General features: G+C 40.8%; 1 protein-coding gene across 3 annotated transcripts in view; it reads left to right on the forward strand.

Annotated features, from left to right (window-relative positions):
• The window catches only part of GSAP (gamma-secretase activating protein), an 89,138-nt gene that overhangs the window by 66,720 nt on the left and 2,700 nt on the right, over positions 1-19,718 (forward strand). Inside the window, exons 21-31 of one of the 3 annotated variants that reach the window (XM_042249168.1) lie at positions 1,117-1,175; positions 1,855-1,886; positions 3,616-3,677; positions 7,445-7,540; positions 10,326-10,396; positions 10,872-10,966; positions 14,697-14,780; positions 16,595-16,714; positions 17,523-17,584; positions 19,112-19,213; positions 19,385-19,484. In XM_042249168.1, coding sequence (XP_042105102.1) covers positions 1,117-1,175; positions 1,855-1,886; positions 3,616-3,677; positions 7,445-7,540; positions 10,326-10,396; positions 10,872-10,966; positions 14,697-14,780; positions 16,595-16,714; positions 17,523-17,584; positions 19,112-19,213; positions 19,385-19,484 — 883 coding nt within the window. Of the gene's footprint in view, positions 1-1,116; positions 1,176-1,854; positions 1,887-3,615; positions 3,678-7,444; positions 7,541-10,325; positions 10,397-10,871; positions 10,967-11,516; positions 12,447-14,696; positions 14,781-16,594; positions 16,715-17,522; positions 17,585-19,111; positions 19,214-19,384; positions 19,485-19,718 lie in introns of those variants that run through there. The other 2 variants (XM_027968572.2, XM_042249169.2) reach the window with 2 other exon arrangements.

Raw genomic sequence — 19,718 nt, forward strand, 5'->3', positions numbered from 1 at the left:
GGGTTCCTGAAAGGAGAGCAAGAAGCCCAGCAGGTTAGGTTAGGTGAGGCCCTTATGTCATAAAGCTGGCTTAGGTCCAGCACTCGCCACTGTTGCCAGGCACTGTTCATTAGTGCTGCTGATCCCCAGTAGGCAGACCAAGGTTTTCTGTGATCTCTTTCTCTTCAAGAGGAAATTAAAGCGCAAAGAGGTTAAGGGACACACACAACACATTCATAGTAGAAGTGGGATTCACGTTCGAGTCTCAGATGTGTTCTTGCATTACTTACATAGTTAAAAAGTAATTTTAAAAATCTATAGGTTCCCAAATTTGTGGTTGCTAGTAGTTAGGGGTCGCACAGAGTTGGACACGACTGAAGCGACTTAGCAGCAGCAGAAGCAGCAGGAATTAGGGAGGGCTTCCCTGATGGCTTAGTGGTAAAGAATCCACTTGCCAGTGCAGGAGATGTGGGTTTGATCCCTTGATGGGAAAGATCCCCTGGAGGAGGAAATGGCAACCCATTCCAGTATTCTTGCCTGGGAAATCTCATAGACAGAGGAGCTTGGCTGGCTACAATCCATAGAGTGACAGAGAGTCGGACACACCTGATCAACTGAGCGCAGACAGACAGGTTAGGAATGGTTGAAAGCAAAAGAGTGAATATGACTCCTATAAAGGGGTAACACAAGGGAGATCTTGGGGGTGATGGAGCAGTTCTGTATCTGGATTACGGCTGTACATTGTCATATGTGAATCTATACATGTGATAAGATGGCAAAACTGTATGCTCACTGGTTTGGGTATTGCACTGCTGTTGTTTATATAAGAGATGAACACTGGGAGAGGCTGGGTGAAGAGTGTGTGAGCTCTTCTCTGTAGCATTGTTGGCTAGAGTTGTAGTGTTATTGTATTGATATATAAAATATAGTTGGACTTGCAGGTCCCCGAAAACTTGTAATAGGTTCAGAATAAAAGTTTTTTAAGCCAATTTTTTAAGAATCTAGGTGTTGTGATTACCTTGAAAGAAAGTCTCCTTTTTTCTGAACTCTTAACTATATTGTATTATGACCTTAGTGTGAAAAATGTCACCCACAAAACCTTTACCTTCCATACCTCTGATGTATTTTCACTCCTAGAAAACAGGAAAAAGAAGGTCTACGGTGTATGTGAGAAATATTCTTGATAATGCAATAAAGTAAGTAAAATGAAGGACTATTATAGCTATAAGATGGCTATCTTTTGTAATTACTTTGCTGGCTGCCTTTCAGGGAAGTAGCTTATTACTTTTGTTGTATTCTCAATGAGATGATGCTGTCAGCAGCCACCGAGCCCTGCTTTGCAGATTGGAGCTAGAGTTTCTTGTGGGAAAAGTTTGTATGTTAAACCTTTTAGATTTGCATCCTGGGGATGGATGACTCAAGGAATAAGTAGTAATGAAAGCGCTTATTAATAGATCGCTTTAGAGGGGTACAAGTAGTGGGTTGATTTTAAATAAGAGTTAGTCGGCTGGTGAACCTGCTCTTATTTTGAAAGCATGTTTTCTGCGCAGATGAGTCATCTCAGAGTGCTACAAGCTGAGGCCCCATTCCAACCCCTGTTCTATTTTCTGTTCCCATTATTTCCAATAACTGAGAGCTGCAATTGTTCTAAATTACCGTCATTGTTTGCACTAAAGAGTTTTGAGATTTTATAATTGCTTAATGTGGCTTTTGCCAAGTTGATTAAAGTTTTTGAGGTTTTCAGCAGCCTGAGAACAGTTTCTGCAGTGGTTTTATGGGTTTTTAAACGATAATATCTTTGTATGGTATTGTGGGTTTTTATTTTTTTTTATTAATGTTTCCTGTGTGAATAACATTGGCTAATTTTTCTTGTAGGGTGATTTCTAACCTAGAAGCAAAGAATTTGGGTAAGAAAAGACCTGTAATAAAGCCTTCTGGATTTCAGTCAGTTGTTTGTTTGTAACACCATTCCTCCTCCCACTGTGGGTTGGCCGGGAAATCACTTCCACTAGCTCAGTGAAGGCAATACCCTTTACTATCTTCCTGTCAGAGCGACTCCCAGTTCCTTCCATGTCTCTCTTGGCACCAGGTCCTTTGGGAACAGCTGCTGAATGTACTTTTGCTGTAGGACTCCCTGACTGTAGGTTTTCCTCCTGTTTCCCTGTAGAACTGATCTAATTAACATGCTAGCTGGCTGTACTTGCAGGGTGTACTTCCCTTGGCCTAGAGCTATTCTCTCTCCAGCTATCTATCTGTAGGACTCTTTCACACCTCTTAAAGGTCAGCCTTGCCCTTTTTTTTCCCCTAAGCTGTAGTTTTTATGTTGTTTTATGGGCTTGGATGTTTAGTTATATGCTGGGTGACCCTAATGGAAATTATTTTATACAGTGCTTTGCTGCACATCCTGCAGCTGTGCACACAGCTCACGTGAGCAGTGAAGTCACTGAGCAGCCCTGGGTCGTCCCGGCCTGAAGCCAGGGCTCTGCCACCAGCCCCAGGCAGGAGCAGTCAGCCAGGGGTGTGCACATGCTCGCAGGCTCCCCTTCTTGCATCACTCGGGGATTTGTAGTATGGGACGTGTGTCTGGTCTGGCTGAGGTTTCTGTATCTTCTGCTCCAAAGTCTGGTTAGAGCTCCTTCTGCTCCTGTACTTCAGGGCCGTTTGCATTTATTACTAGTCATTCTGTCTTGATGCACTTTAGGGAACTTCCTCTCACATTCTTTGTGCTAGTTTCCTAGGAAGAAAGCCACTGTCAGAAGAGAACATTCTTTATGAAATGCGGAACAACCATGAAAACTGCTGGGCCCTAGTTTTGAATTTTTCATCATGAAGGTTGTGTAGAATCCAGTTAGGATTTATCCCAAGGAGTCAAGAAGCATCTGTGCCCTCCTGAAAGGAGTCCTCAGCTCCCTAACCGGGGCAGTTCTACCTCTTGACCAGCACTGTGACTCAGGTTTTGGCAGAGGAAGATGGGGCATGAAGGTGCTCTAGGAGGTCTTCCTAGAGACAGCGTTTGCCTGCCCCTTCAGTCTTGCTGGTACAGTGCAAATCATGGTGGAGAAAGTGCCATTTGGTTTAACTTTACACGCCACTTTTCCATCTCAGTCTAACTACATTTTCAGTCCAATAACTTGTGCCAGTTATTATTTGCCACAGTAACTGACTGCGGTGACTGGTCCCCTCACCTCAGTAATTCTATAAACTACAAGTTGGAGTCAGAAAGAAGGGAGGCACGTGATCCTTCCACTCAGTCCCTGTTCCTGGGTTTGCCACTCCTTAGGTTTAAGAGAGGACCTGAGTTGTTTAGTCTCCTGTGAAGCAGAGGATCTCAGTGACATGTCTCCACATTGAAGAGAAATTTAAGCCAGAGGGCATTGGTGCTGGGAATGTGTTCCTTGTGTTCTCTCTCTCTTTCAGTCTGTGCCTCTCTCTGGTTCACAGTGCTCCCTGCATACCACCTGAAGGATAAGTTGCAGCGTGTAGGACAGGGTCACACTGAAAGAAAAGTTTTCATCCTGTCAGGAAAGTGTTATATTTTCCCAATGACTCAGAGAAGGAAAGCCCAGACTGAGGCCTCTTCCTTCTGGTCATTTCCTAAAAACCACCCTGCTTGACTATCACTCTGTTTAATTTCAGAGCCAAGATTAACACCCCTCTTCCAGGAGGAAGACAACCACCAGCAGCTGCTTATCGGGCTGGTAAGTGGGACGTTTGGTGCTGGCAAACAGTGAGCTCCAAGGAAGAGGGAGAGGGCTAGATTGTATTTCTCATTCTGATCTTGTTTTTCATCCATTCTGTCAACACAAGGTTGTTGCCATCCACCCACTGTAGGCCCTGTGTGTTCACTAGTAAGGAACACATATATAATTTCTGCCCTCTTGGTATTTGTAGTCTTGTGAGAGAAACACAGATTAATCAGTCACCCCAATAAATGTATAATTATAAAGCATCATAAAGAAATGTATAACACTGAGAGTATTTAAAACAGGAAAGACCAGCATCTCTGTGGCCTTTGTATTTGGGTTTAAAATACAAAAGAATAAAGTATTCTTTCTTAAGAGGTCTTACTGCTAGGAAGACCAAAGATGTAAATCAAAATAAATTAACTGAAGAGCAGAATTGGCAAGTAAATCCAAAATCTTAAAAAAAGAAAAAACAAACTAGTTAAACATCTAAATCTGAAAAACATCTTTAACTGAAAAACTACTTTTTAAAAAATTTAATAAAATATTAGTAATGCTGTGCAGGCTTAGGAATGGGATAATCTATTACCTTAGATAAGGCTAGTTTAAAAATATGAGAAAAATATGTGTAAATACATAGCCATACACTTAAAAATTCTAGTTAAACAATGTTTCCTTGGCAAATAGAAATTGCAAACTTGAGCCAAGGAGAAATAGAAAAACTGAAAGTATTATAACCATAAAATAATTTGGAAAAAATGTCAAAGATTAGCTCTAAAAAAGGCCCCAAGCTATCTAATGAGTTAGTCCTTTCAAACTTTTAAAGACCAGATTATTCTCATATTATGTAAAGTATTTTTGAAGAATGATGGGAAGCTTTTTACTCACTTGGTGGGAGGTGGGGTGCATGTTTGGGAACACATGTAAGAATTAAAGATTTAAAAAAAAAAAAAAAAAAAGCATGATCTTTAAACCAGAATCTGACATGACCACTTTTACTTGTGAATATAGATACCACAGGCTTAATTAAAATACTTTCCAATACTCTGTTTGAAAATACATCTTGGCCATGTGGGCTTATTTCCAGGAAGACTTAATATTAGTCCAAGAGGCAAAAATGATTCTATGGGTGCTAAAAGTTGATGAAAGTATAATTCAACTCTTGGAATTTTAAACAAAATTTAGTCTCATACTAGTAGCCAACATCCTTCTTAATCTCACTTTGGAGGCATTCCTATTAAAATCAGAAAGAAGCTAAGTGTACTTGCTGTTTTCACTAAAATTTTACATTATTCTAAAAATTCTAGCCATGAAAGAAGAAACAAGAGTAAAAGAAGATAGTATAATTGTCTAATGAAACAACAAAATAATCAACTGGGAAAATGGAAGATAATAAAATTAAAAAAACAAAGAATAAAAATAATAATGTAAGTTAGTAAACTGACAATGCTATATTTATTTTCATTTTATTAGAATTAATCAGTTAGAAAAGATAATGAAAAACAGTATATAATTTCCAAATCCTTAGCATCTAGCTTTAATGAAATTACAAACAAAAAGCCAATTAAATTTCTCTGACAACTGACTAAGTGACTCGCGTAACAAAATAAGGAAGAGTGGGACCAACATTACAAGATATCTAAATGTGCTTTTGATCTGCAATAATTGGAAAAATATAGCACTAACACAAAGATAGGAAATTCTGATTTAATTTTGAATATTTGGTGAATGATAAATGAAATATTTAAAAATCAATGTGAAAAGAAATAATTTTTAGTCAGTTGATCAATCAGTGGTTGACTGTCTTGAAAAGTCAATTAAATTAGATTTTTCCCACCCCAAATACCACTTTATACCATAGAAATATCAGATTAATGAATTTAATATAAAAATTAGTATAATGTATATATTATTTAAATAAAATTAATATATAAATATAAAAAATAAACTGTGAAATAATTTGAATAAAATAAGTAGACAACACTGAGAAAGCTTTTTAAGTATAGTATTGAATGTAAACATATTGGGAGAAGATTGATTGAAACCTTGAAACAGAACAACAAAAAGGCAAGCAATAATATTTAGAAAAAAATATTTGCCACATAATGTGATAAAAGGATAACATTTGGCATATAAATAAAGCTTATGAATCAGTAAGAGGACAACATACCAGAAGGGAAATGGACAAAAACTGTTACCAGTGAATTTTCAAAAGTTGATTTAGGCTAAAAATATCTCGAGTTGGGGCAGAGAAAGAAAAACAATACTTAACATTGCTATAACCAAATGACAAACAGAATAACTATATATTTTTTTGTTTTTGCCTATCAAATTGACAAAAATTAAAAATTATGTTAGGAAGGGTCAGAGTATGAGGGATTTGACAGTCCATGCAATGGAATTTGAAATTAGCATTAATATAACCTCAGTAGAAGGCATTTCAGCAGTGTCTCTGTAAGTCTAAGTACAGGACCCAAGAAATTCCATTTCTAGGAATTTAGCCTGACAAAATACTCAAGGATATGACAAACAACCCTTGTATACAGATTTTTTGGTGGTATTATTAATAGTAATAAATATTCCATATGTATAAGAAGGGAATAAATAGTTCAATTATAGTATTTTTTCATAAAATTGGTTACTGTACAATTGTTACAACTAGTGTGATACAGAATATTTAATGACAAACTATTAAATAAAAAAGCAGATTGTAAAATATTAGAATGACTATACACACTGGAAAAAAGGAAAGTAAAAAACCAAAATGTTAATGTAAATTGTAGGATTATGAGCAATGTAAGTTTTCATCTATATGATTATTACAGAAAAATTAAAATGACAAGAATATGCATCATATTTTATCCAGAAAAAAATAATGTTTTTTTTAAAAGCTTAATCATTTAATACATGCAGGAGACTGAAATAATATACCACTCTGTCTTGGCCCAGGATGCCATAGGCTTAGTTTTGCCCAGGGTGTCTGTTGTAAATTTGCTTAGATATTAATAGAAAATACATACATACATGTGTGTGTGTTGTCAGTTGTACAATTCCCATGGTACTTATTGGTACAAAGATTTCTCTAGCCAAGAGGGTCTGTTGCTGAGCAAGGCATTTAGACAAAAGAGACAAGGAAGAGGGGGAGAGAAAAGCAAAAAGCTGGGAATGCTACACTAATCGTGGAGCCCAAGGGATGGTCCTAACAGTGCGGCTACAGAAACAAGCCCATTTGGAGACACCAGAATAAATTTTTCCATACCTTTGCATGTTAGGGAACTGCATGGAATTGTTTTAGCCATTGCACAGAGGGAGGTACCTGGGGCATTTCCTTTTTATTCCAGCCTCTGTCCTTCCAAACATCCAAACCCTGTTCCTTCCTATTAGCATAGACTTTCCATGTTTAGAGTTGCTCCTGTTAGTTCTCCAGAGCCAGGAGCAGTAGACTTCAATCCTTTGGTAGATCCCAAAGCTTTTGACTGCTGAGCCTAGTGATTTCCACTGGCTAACCTCCACTGGCTACTTTGGAGAATTTTAACAGGACTGGCAGCCTGACTCTAAGCTGCTCACTGGGCTTTGGGTGTATCATAAGTCATTCCTGTTGAGGAAAATGGTAGTGCTGCCTGATTTATGCCCATCAGAGGAACATCATGGGTTATACATTTCTGCTAGTGGGATCTTCAGGTCCAGTATTTTTCATATTGATAGAGAATGTTAATAAATGAATTCAAACCAGTTGCAGGTGTGAGTGGGTAGGTTTTGACTTATCTACATTCTGTTTTCAGATGGTGTCTGAACTAAGAGACCATCTTTTGAGACATCTACAGGGTGTAGAAAAGAAAAAAATTGAACAGATGGTTCTGGACTACGTTTCAAAACTGGTTGGTTTTGCTTTATCTTCTCTACCCGTGCACCCCTCCCCCAACCCATCTCCTTGGTCCCCTGGTTTCCAGTATGTGGTTTAGTATGTTTTTCATATTAGGATTTTGGATCTCTCCTGTCCTCAAACCTGTATATATGATGCTGTAGATTGAAGAAAGGGGAAAAAGAACCAAAACACAAGGAGAGCAGGCCTTGGAAGTGGTTTATTTTTCCCTTCCAGTAGTGGTTATATATGCTTATGGAACAGTGCATACATTGTTTACATATGCATGGAACAGTGATGAATTCAGCCTGGGTGCCAAATGTTCATGCCATCTTGGCATTTTCCAGCTCCCTATTAAACTGTAGGTAGTAATTTCTGTACATGGAGGTTTGTGCAACGTGAGAGAACTTGAACTTCAATTCTTAATTAGCTCCAACAGCCTAATTAGGCAAGATTCCAGCTCAGTTATATAAATACTACCACATTAGAATCTGCAGGTGAGACTGGCAGTTCATTCACCGGGTAGCCACTCATTGAAATTGTGTGATTGAACTTAATAACACTGGTCCTTGTGTAAACAGAAGTGATGAGGCTGGATTGAAATTTGAGCCTGTCTTGGTATCTTTCAAAATGTGTATGGAACTAAGGCCTGACCTTACTTAGAATCTAGAAATAATATGATAGATAAAAATTTTTAAGTATTTAAATATAAAGAACGAGAGAAAGAAAAAAAAAAAAACCTCCAGTACTCCATTTCTCTAGTTTGGATAGAACTAGTGTGTAAATATGAACAAATATTTTTGCATTGAACTCCAGAAGATTCAATTTATTGGATATGGCTCTGATTTAATTTCATGTTCAATTTTTATAGTTTTCCCCTTTTATTGCAGTCACTGGTATCTGTTTTTAAATGATATATTTGAATTTCTACAGCAAAGTTTGACTTTTATAGTTTTTACTATATTAGGAAAGGTTGGTATTTGCATATACTAATGTGTACAAGCGGGGCATTGGAACTTTCTTAAATAATAATTCTTTGCAGTAGAAAAGGAGCTCACTTTACAAATGTGTTACTGATCTTTCTTATGTTGATACTGACTTGATTTCACTGTCCTTTAAAAAAAATTTTTTTTTGTTTATTTATTTTTGGTTGTGCTGGGTCTTCATTGCTGTGCAGGCTTTTCTCCAATTGCAAGTGGGGGCTGCCCTTTGTTGTAGTGTGTAAGCTTCTCGTTGCGGTAGCTTCTCGTTGCAAAACGCAGGCTCAAGGGTGCATGGGCTTCAGTAGTTACAGTGCATAGGTTCAACAGTTGCTATCCCCAAGCTCTAGAGCACAGGCTCAATAGTTGTGGTGTGCGGATTTATTCGCTGGGCAGCATGTGGGATCCTCCTGGACCAGCGATCCAACTTGTATCTTCTGCACTGGCAGCAGATTCTTTACCATTGAGCCACCAGGGAAGCCCCTTTCTTTGTCCTTTCATGCTGCTGCTACTGCTGCTAAGTTGCTTCAGTCGTGTCCGACTCTGTGCGACCCCATAGATGGCAGCCCACCAGGCTCCCCTGTCCCTGGGATTCTCCAGGCAAGAACACTGGAGTGGGTTGCCATTTCTCCAATGCATGAAAGTGAAAAGTGAAAGTGAAGTCACTCAGTCATGTCCAACTCTTCGAGACCCCATGGATTGCAGCCAACCAGGCTCCTCTGTCCATGCGATTTTGCAGGCAAGAGTACTGGAGTGGAGTGCCATTGCCTTCTCCATGTCCTTTCATAATGCACAGTTATTTATCATGTCATGTATCATCCTTCTTTTGACTTTAAACATCCTCTTCCAGAGTGTTAGGGTTTTTCTTCAAGCATCAGTCTTCCCTTTAGTTAATCATATTAAAAAAAAAAATCCACGTGACACTAGTTTGTGCTAACAGCTCCTAGAACCAATAGGACCAGAAATGGTAGCAATGTAGTCTCAGAAAACTGAGACTTGGTGCCCCTTGCCTTTCCAACCCAGCAGTCACTGACTGATGCCAAAGCTGCTTGCCCTGCCCAGAAGCAAACATCTGCGTCTCCCAGTCCCCTCCTAGGAGGGTGACTGGACAGCCTTTAAAAATAAATCCTGGGAAGTTGCTTCAGAACCTGATTATATTGCTTGTGTGTTATCTTACATGATTTCAGCCAGGGAGAGACTGAGAATCTATATCACTGAGAATAAATAGTGTCTGTCTGTGCTCATATGGAAACTCTTCCCAATTTTGCTCCTGTCCTTTGCCTACATGTGCAGTGCATGGGTTTGTGGTCCTGATAACAATTCCTGGAACACTGTCCTATTGCTGACAAGCTAGTGAAACGTAGAACTTGACTTGAACCTAGTTTTCCTTCACAACCATGCTCGGGACCTCCCTTCTGTTCAGAATTGCCTTTCCTCTCTCAGCTGTCTACCGTGTCACCCTTGCCACATAACAGGCCTAAGGCAAAACCCTGTTGCACTTGACCTTCACTGGGGGACAAAGGCCTGTGACTGAGGGCCTGTGTTGTGAGTGGTGGGGCCGGTTAGCTGTGGGGAAGCCCCGCTGGGGCACTACCCACGATGACAGTGGATGCTCTGTTAGATGTGGCTGCTCATTTTCAGTCTTTCCATTTTGAACTCCAGGGCTTCAGAACTGACCTCTGAAAGGCTGGGTCTATGTCCAGGCACAGCCAGAATGCCAGCTGCCCTGAAGTGCCTGTTAGAGCTATGGAAGCAGAGCTGTAGGGGCTCCTGAGGGGGAAGGGTGTGAATGGAGGTTAACAGACTCTCTTTACCCTCTAGCTGGATCTCATTTGCCAAATACTGGAAGCCAGTTGGAGGAAACATAATCTTCATCCCTGGGCTCTCCACTTGTACGCAAGTATTTCTTGCTCTGTTTTATTCTGGTGTGCAAAATGCTAAAAAACTCTGCTGCCAGTATTAGTGAAGCCTTGATTAAACTTAGTAGATGAAAGTAACTTTCACAAGTTCTTACACCATCCGTCCTAGTTCTGAACTCAACATTTAAAGTTATGCCCCTGCTGCTTCACCCGTTCTCTTTCTTTGGTATATGCTTGGTGAGGAGGGAGGGGCACATAAGCTCAGTACTACCAAAAAGGGGAATTTGAGTTAACGCAATTTGTCATTTATGTGCCTACTGTCTCGTTAGATTCTAGGCATTACAACAATGGTCATCATCATATCTGTGAAGCTTTCCATAGGGTACTGCCTTTCATGGATAGCATGAATTTCATCTGGACGTGGCACTCAGAGCCACTGCTTATGTGCAAATGGGGTTTTGGAAGTGAGCTGCTTGGCTGAATTGCTGCTTTGTTCTTTGACCTGCAGCAATAGACAGGCAAGTGCTGCTGAGTTTGCGGTCTTTCACATCATGACCAGGATTTTGGAAGCTACTAACACTTTGTTTTTACCCCTGCCTCCTGGTAAGTCTTGGCTTTTTGTTGTTGTTGTTGTAATAAATTTGTTCTTTCTTTTGGACTTTGGCACATTATGAGTTTAAGAATGAGACCTCCTGAGTCAGAAATTTTTGGTCTTATGTCACTGTAAGAGATGGGTCTGAGGTTGGTCTCTGCTGATCACATCTCCTCTGATTTTTTTTTTTAATATTTATTTATTTGGCTGCACCAAGTCTTAGTTGTAACACATGCGATCTTTAGTTGCGGCATTTGGGATCTAGTTCCCTGACCGGGGATAGAACTTAGGCCCCCTGTATTGGGAGCACACAGAGACCTAGCCACTGGACCATCAGGGAAATATCTTCCTTGTATACTTTAAAAAACAGATTGAAGGCCAAGAGAAAAGCCAAGTCTAACTTCTATGGAAACTTGCTGGCGTGTGCTTTCTCAGTAGATGTGGGGAGCTTGGAGTCAGCTACTGTTCCTTTCTAGACAGATGAAGTACTGGGCAGGGGAAACGGGAGGTCTTTAAGGAGGGTGCAGACTGCAATGATGTAATCCATCTCCTCTTTCCTAGGGGAGGATTTACGGCCTCCTGCTCCCTCTTATTGAGTGTCGGTAACTATTACCTAGATTCAAGGCCCTATCGGAGAAGGCAATGGCACCCCCACTCCAGTACTCTTGCCTGGAAAATCCCATGGACAGAGGAGCCTGCTGGGCTGCAGTCCACGGGGTCGCTAGAGTCGGGCACGACTGAGCGACTTCACTTTCACTTTTCACTTTCATGCATTGGAGAAGGAAATGGCAACCCACTCCAGTGTTCTTGCCTGGAGAATCCCAGAGACGGAGGAGCCTGGTGGGCTGCCGCCTATAGGGTCGCATAGAGTCAGACACAACTGAAGTGACTTAGCAGCAGCAGCAGCAGCAGCAGCAAGGCCCTATGGACGAGGGAGCTCTGGTTAACCAGAAGCTTTCTTCTGATTATTAAACTGTACTGTAGCTTGTCACCAACTTTAGGGGGCCAGATCTGGTCCCTTTGCAACTGTCTAGGACTTCACTTTCATGCATTGGAGAAGGAAATGGCAACCCACTCCAGTGTTCTTGCCTGAAGAATCCCAGGGACGGCGGAGCCTGGTGGGCTGCTGTCTACGGGGTCGCACAGTCAGACAAGACTGAAGCAACTTAGCAGCAGCAGCAGCAGCAGCAGCAGGATATTTTGAACCTGTGGAAAACTTCGTTGATGTCTCCAGGCCCAGTTTATCTGATCAAGAAAGTTAACATTCAGAAGGAAGTGGACCTGGCTGTGTTTCAAAAATTGAGTTGATTCTTATATGTTCCTTGGAAACTGAAAACTTCCCTTGGGATTTTGAAACAGGACCAAATCAGATCTCAAAACACTCCTGGCACGTGTGCCTGCAATCATTCATTTAATTGGTCGTTTTTTAATTCAATCAACAAACATTTGTTGAGCCAGGTACTGGGCTGGTAGTTAGAGCAGTTCCAAAAATTAACACAAGTCTACTAGGGAAAATATGCATATAAATCAATATTCATCTTAAGAAACAAATAAGCTCCTGTTTACTCTAAACTGCTTAACTTATGCTGAATATGTTTAAGTTCCGATGAATTTTAAGCTTATGGTAGCTATCACTATATAATATATATTAGCCAGTTTTATTTAATTTGTTCTTTCCTATACATCTATCAGTCCATTCCTCATTAATTTGCTCCTTTGCTCATTCATTTTCCACTGACTGTATACGGTATCCATTTTTGTGCCAGGTACTGTTTTAAGTACTTTACACAAATTAGCATATTTAATTTTCATAATGATGCTAAGTGATAAGAGCTTAAATTGAACCAGAAATAATTAAATTGCAGACATAATTAAATTATTTCTATATAATCAGCTTTTGACCAACAAAGATGGCACTTTCATACGGTTCCATTTAATATTATTCCCATTTTATAGATGGTGAAATTGAGGCACAGAAAGGAAGTAACTTGCCTAAAGTCACATAGCTATTAAGCAACAGAGCAGTGCTCAAATCCAGGGAGTTTGGCTCTAAAATCTATGCTTCTAACTACTATTCTGTGCTGCCTCTTGAATTTTATATTACAGTTGAATTAGTTGATATTGAAACATTGGCTATTTATGGGTGCAGAAAATCCCCACAGCACATCTCAGCTTCTCGGCATTTGTGAAGTATCTGATACAGTCTGGAATCCATTATACTTTCTCTGTCCATACACCTTATCTTACAAGATCTGCTTGTAGTGGAGGCACAAAGGGAGTTTCTTGTGACTTTGCAGGGATCTAAAAGTGACGGTTCATGAGAAGAATGGCAGGTTTTAAATGGAATATGAATTGTGAAGTACCCTCTAGAAAGAATGAAAAGATTTCATGAAAGTTATGTATGGTTTTCTGGCTTAAATTCTTAAATGCTTGTCTTTAACACAATAGACCTGGTAGAGGAATGTTCACCATGGATATCTAAGCTCCTTCTATAAATAAATAAAACTGACTCACTGGGAATAATATTCTATCTGGGAGATCATAAAAATCCACTTTCTACGGAACGTTGCATTTCTTCACAGAGCTGGATAAAGACAGAAAACGGAAAAATGTTACCCATAGTGACTGAAAATTATTATGAGTAAGACTTAAATGGCTGGTGTCCATGGATCAAGTAAGGAAGAGCAGTTTCTCTTTCTCTTTTTTTCTGAAATGCTTCTCTAATATGAAGTGTGTGTGTGAATGCATATTATTTTTGTGTGTTCATATGTAAATGAGCTTGCTTTCCAGGCTCCCTGGACTAATGAGAAGTTAGAGTTCCAAGTACAGGAACTTGTAACTGGAATTAAAGATAAAAAAGTGAATGGGGGCCACAGAAGGGAAGTCATAGTTTAGAGCCGGAGTATTTACAATTTAAAAGGGCCCTGTGTTCCCCTTACTGCCTGGAGAAGGCCCAGAGTCCTAGAGGATGAGTACTAGAGTTGGCTGGTGGAAGAACTGTCTCTTTTGGAGCTGATGCCTACTTCTGCCCAGTTGGCTCTGTTGCTTAAAGCTGACATGCTGAGAGTAAGCCCAGAACGGACTGTTGAATTTGGGACTGTGCCCTTGGGAAAGAGGATGAAAGGGTGTGAGGGATTTTTAGGACATGGATGTGGGGCTAGAGAGGAATTTTGAATCTAGAGAACTATAAGATCAGTAGCCTATTAGAAATTCTTTTTCAGAAATAATCTGATAACTTTTTTAATCTTGGGAAGACTGTACAAATCCATTTGAAAAATCTTGTGTTGCTAATTAGCTAATAGAATCTTTTTTTTTTTTTGAATCAGGGCATTTGGGAGATTCATCCCATTGTCAGCCCATTAACATTCGCTTGAGGGCAGAGTCTGAACTTTATCTGACCTCAGTGTTGCCAGTGACAGGGGACTCCAGTCTCCCTCTGCTCGTGATTCACGTGCTTGGAGAAGGAAGCTCTACGGCCTCTCTGAATCCGAGTCCCAGCTGTCTGGCCATCATGTCTTCGTCATGTGTGCCTTTCAGGCTCGGCAGTGAATCTTCGTTATTCCCCACCCACATCTAATCAGTTTCCAAGCCAGTTCATATCTCATTGCCCCTCCAGGCCCTTCCCTCCCTGTCACCATCAGTGTCCGCAATCCCTCCTGCGCAGGTTCACGCACTGGCCTCCCAGCGGGCCTTCATTCCTCCGGTAGCAAACTGTCGCTCCTGTCCGTTCTTTGCCTGCAGAGAGTGTCCAACTCTTTGTGACCCCATGGACTGTAATCCACCAGGCTCCTCTGTCCGTGGAATTTCCCAAGCAAGAATACTGGAGTAAGTTGACATTTCCTTCTCCAGGGGATCTTCCTGACCCAGGGATAGAACCCCCATCTTCTGTGTCTCCTGCACTGCAGGCAGATTCTTTACCTGCTGAGCCATCAGAGAAGCCCATTCTTTGCCTGTTGCTATGTTAATATTCTGAAAATAAAATTCAGAACCTCCAACCATCCTGCTCAAAAGCTTCCAGTGCCTCCCCAGAGTTTACTAAATGATAGATTCCTTGCTGTCATTCAGCATTCAATCCCTGACATCTACATTCAGAGCACCCTTTACTTTTCCTTCGTAGAACTGGTCATTAAAAAAAATGCATGTTTATTTTGTGATTATTTGATGGTCAGTCTTCCCTTTAGACTGGAAAGTGGATGGGAGCAGCAGTCACGCCTGTTCCCATCACTGCACACCCAGCCCCTTTGCCTGTTTGTTGAATAAATTAACCTTTCCGGCCTTACCTCCCACCATTCCTCTTACACACCTGTTCTAACCCAACTGGATCGTTTACCCTTTCCTGAATGTGCCACATGCTTTCTCACCTTTGAGCCTCTGTTCATAGTGTTCCATTAATACCAGTCATTGAGGCGAGATAACATGGTTAAAAGCCTAGACTAAGATGCTACAGCCTGGGTTCAAATGTCAGCTCTGCCGCTTCCTATTTGTATGATCCTGGGAAGTTTTCTTAGTTTCTGTGAATCTTGGTTTCCCAATTTATAAAATAAGGATTGAGCAGTACCCACCCCATGGTGTTACATGAGAATCAGGTGAGCCTGTACATAGATGCAAGACCTCAGTACGTGTCTGGTATTAGTCACCGTTGTTGTACCAGGCTCCTCAGAGACCTAGCTCGAGTTCTCACAGCAGCCCTGCAGGAAAGGTGCTGGTGATTCTGTTTGAGGGATGAAGAGCCGGAGACGAGAAAGGCTTAGTCACCTGTATGTAGTAAGCAGCACAGCACGGTTCTGGCCTCTGTTTACTCAGACCCGCATGGCTTTTGCTGCTTCTCCAGCGTGTGCGTTCTCTCACATCATTTCCACTGTCAGGAATGGCATCAACCCTGCAAAGCACCTCTCACCTGACATCCAAGGGGGCTTTTCTGGTTCTCTTCCAGTCTGATATCTTCTTCTCCCATGGATGTTGTGTGTCTGGGTTAGTGTTAATAGTGGACTTAGAGCTCTAGCTTTGGGAGAACTAGGGTAGCCCTGCCCATGAGACTTCGATTTGAGAGTGCCTTTTTACTGAATTCTTATAGATTTGCTATCTAACCATATCATTTTAGTTTTTCTTTTCTATGACTTAGTGCAAGGAGACCCCAAAAGCCTTTCTCCAGGGCATACCCAGAGATTAGTCATAAAAAGCATTCCCTTCTGGTCCAAATATTTTCCCCTTCAATAAAATGGTCCCTGGCCATCAGCCTTTAGCCTGGGCATGTGGGGTTTGAAGCTCTTCTGTTAATTTTTCTGTTTTTCAATTTTACCATAGAATTATAGACCTATTAAAAATATAAAAAAAAACTATAAAAGAACCGTATATAAAAGAAGTCCATTTTTATGCCCTCTTCTCCACTTTGGCCTAGGAAGATGTACATGGTGGAGGGAATACATGTTTACTGGGGACTTACCATATACCATACTTGGTTGTGATAATACAGAGAAGGAACCTTGGACCTTATCTTCAAGGGCCTTTAAGAAGCATTTGTTTAACTCCAGGCACCAAGCGGGGAGCTGAGTGCTTTACTGCCATCACCAGATTCATCGCCTCTGGGAGGCTGGAGATGCTGACTGACCGTGTTTATCATCCTGGATCTCTCTTCCCAGGTTTTCACACTCTGCACGTGATCCTTGGCGTCCGCTGTCTGCCTTTGCATAACCTGTTGCATTACATTGATCATGGAGTGTTGCTTCTCACAGAAGCAGCTGTCACAAGGCTCATGAAAGGTAAGGCCTCTGAGTTTGCCTCATCCCAGTCCCAGCACCCCCCAAGCTGCCTTTGTGGGTGTGCGACTGTGTGGTCACTCCAGGCCCTGCCACACTCAGAAGGGCCCACACACAGTTTAATGCTCTGCCTTCAGTCTACAGCTGAAGACGGGCTCCATGATTCCGCAGCTGGGCCTGCTGAGTACAGTTCGTTTCCTGTAACCATCCTTGGGCCAATGTGCCTTAGCCCTTCAAGGGCTTCTCAATCCACACACAACTATTAGACTCCTTTTCTGTACATGAGAGTACTTGAGGATAGGAGACTGAAGGCTTTTTTCTCAAGAAAAATCTCATGAAATGGCTTGCTTTCAGCTGATTAACTCTGTCCTCTCAAAGTAAGACTTGGAATGCAAGGAAAAATGGGAGATACAGTACCTGTAGGAATTTGAACTTGAAAAAAGGTCTGTAATATAATAACTATTAATTATTCAACTGTGGTATTTTATAGATGAGTTTTGTTAATATACATTGAAGTATTTGTCATTCCTCAAGGTGCCTTCTGTTTTAAGTTAGCAAAATTGCTTTGTGACTGGCAGCCTGTTTCAGAACGCTGTTCCATGATTTGTAGCAGCGGCTTCATTAAGAAATCCCTTTTGTATTCATAGAGACACAAACTAATATTTTCATAGCGTTGTTAGACTTGTCTTGGAAAACAAGGTTGGGACGTGTGTTATCAGGATGAAGCACTGAAGTATTAGCTTGCTCAGGTATTAAAACGGAGATTTCTGTTTTGTTTTATTTTGTTTGCCAATTTCTAACTTTCTTGTAGATCTGGACAATACAGAGAAAAATGAAAAACTAAAATTCAGCATCATCATGCGGCTTCCTCCGGTAAACCTGAAGTATACTTTATTTTCTAAGCCTTGGCATGTACCTTCTTTAATTTTTTCTTGCAAGAAGAGCATTTGCTTGCTTTTGGGTTGAAGTCAATTGAATTTTTCACGCTTCAGCCTTTTCCAAGAAATCCCATCCGTCCCCACCCCTCTGTCTGCTGCCCCCGCTGGGCCTACCGAGTACTTGCCCCTCTGGCTGTGTGTGTGCTTCTTGGCACAGACCACCTAGAATATTTAACCATTTTCTCCTCCTAGGAAACCACAGTAATATTTCCATCTGTGAGTCTGAGGGGAGGCAGAGGGGAAACACATGCTTTTGGCATTTAAACTGATAAATTTAAATACAGGTGAGGTCAGAAGGTTCTGGAACTGTATTTCCTCCCACTGCTGTTCCTGCCATGGCAGGAAAACATTCCCGGGTTGAAGGAAAGATGAGAAACGTGAGCGGAAGGGTTAAACAGGCACTGCTTGTTTTTGTGGAGGATATTAGCTCTCTGAGTCAGAAATGCTGTGAAATTAAGAAATCCCACTGCAAGGTCTTCAGAGCCTCCAACTCTGTGGACTTCCTGGCCCCGAGAGCCTTGGCCAGCTCTGTGCTGTGTACATACCTTGAACACTCATATCTCTAGCATGATCCTCCCACCAAGGGGTGTCTGATGCCTTTCGGGACCTAGTCATCTTGCTTTGTAATGTCTTCTCACCTTCACAGGCTTACTGAAGCAAAGGCAAGAATAGAAAACAAAGCATATTTTCCATGGCTAGATCTCTCTGGGGAATATCTCTGAACATTTAGTTTGGTTTCTGAACATGTTTTTCTTTTCTTTTCCCCTTATACTCTTAGGGAATTGAAATTTTTGAGCAAGACATTTTCAGAGTACATGCCTACAACCTTTAACTTCATATTAAAATATCACTTAGGGTTGGCATGCACATACTCAGTTTTGAAGAGTAACAGATGAACTCCATTTCAAAAAAAAAAGAGTTTGGCAACATCAGTGCACAAATTGCTTTCCACAGAGTTGCATTTAAGGGAATATTTATTTAAAATTCAGAAGCATACCTCATAGGAAATGGCCTTTCTCCAAGGTCATTAACTATAAAGATGACATCTTTTAGACTAACTAGCTGGAATACAGCTTGTAAAATTATGGATATAAGATAAATTTACTTATTGCTGTGAGCTATAGGTGCCTCTCTCTATTTTTCCATATTTTTAATTACTGACTTAAATTTTTTTAGTGTGGAAGGTACAGAGATTCCTACATACCCCTGTCGCTGACATGCATGACCTCCCCCATTATCAACAGCCCCCACCATAATGGTCCATCTTCTACAATGGATGAACCCACACTGACACACCATAATCATCAAAGTCCATAGATCACATCAGGGTTCGTGCTTGGTGTTGGTCATTCTGTGAGTTTGGACAAATGTATAAGGAGATATCTCTCATTGTAGTATATACAGAGTATTTTAACTGCCCTAAAAATCCTCCTCTACATATTTTTTTAATTTGCAAAAATAGCTTACAGGTCAGAAGATCTGTCGACTTTGGGATCATCCTGTTAGTTCTAATATAATTTCACGGAACCATGTAAAGCGACTGCTTCAGAACTACAACAAGCAGGTGAGTCTGTGTGGAGCGGACCCCTGCTACATGTTTTTTTGGAGCCTCTTTGTCCATTTTATGAATGGCCTTTCTTGGTGCTGAAGTATGGACAGCAATTTATAGTTCTTACCACTTTAAGTTCGTGCTTTTTCGGAGAATCAACTGACTTCACAGCTGTTTCCCTTTTAGCCCTGGAGTTCCGTCATGGACAAGTCGTCATTCAGTGTAGAGTTTCTGCCTCTGAACTACTTCATTCACATCCTGACAGACATCGAGTCCTCCAATCCAGGTTAAGTCACTCCTCTATTTCTCAGAATTTGCCTGTTTTCCCTTATCCATCAGTCTCTATTTACTCCCGTGTACCCTTTTCTTACCAAAATGTCCCTTACTGGTAAGTAGGATCTTATTGCATTTGGTTTTAATTAGCAATATACAGTTTACTACCTAAATTACCATAACCACCTTTCAGGTTTAAAAAAAAATTAAGTTATAACCCATTTGGTTGGTGTGAATGGCCTTTCTT

The sequence above is a fragment of the Ovis aries genome, chromosome 4 (assembly GCF_016772045.2).
Source record: "Ovis aries strain OAR_USU_Benz2616 breed Rambouillet chromosome 4, ARS-UI_Ramb_v3.0, whole genome shotgun sequence".
In the NCBI taxonomy this organism is placed as follows: domain Eukaryota; kingdom Metazoa; phylum Chordata; class Mammalia; order Artiodactyla; family Bovidae; genus Ovis; species Ovis aries.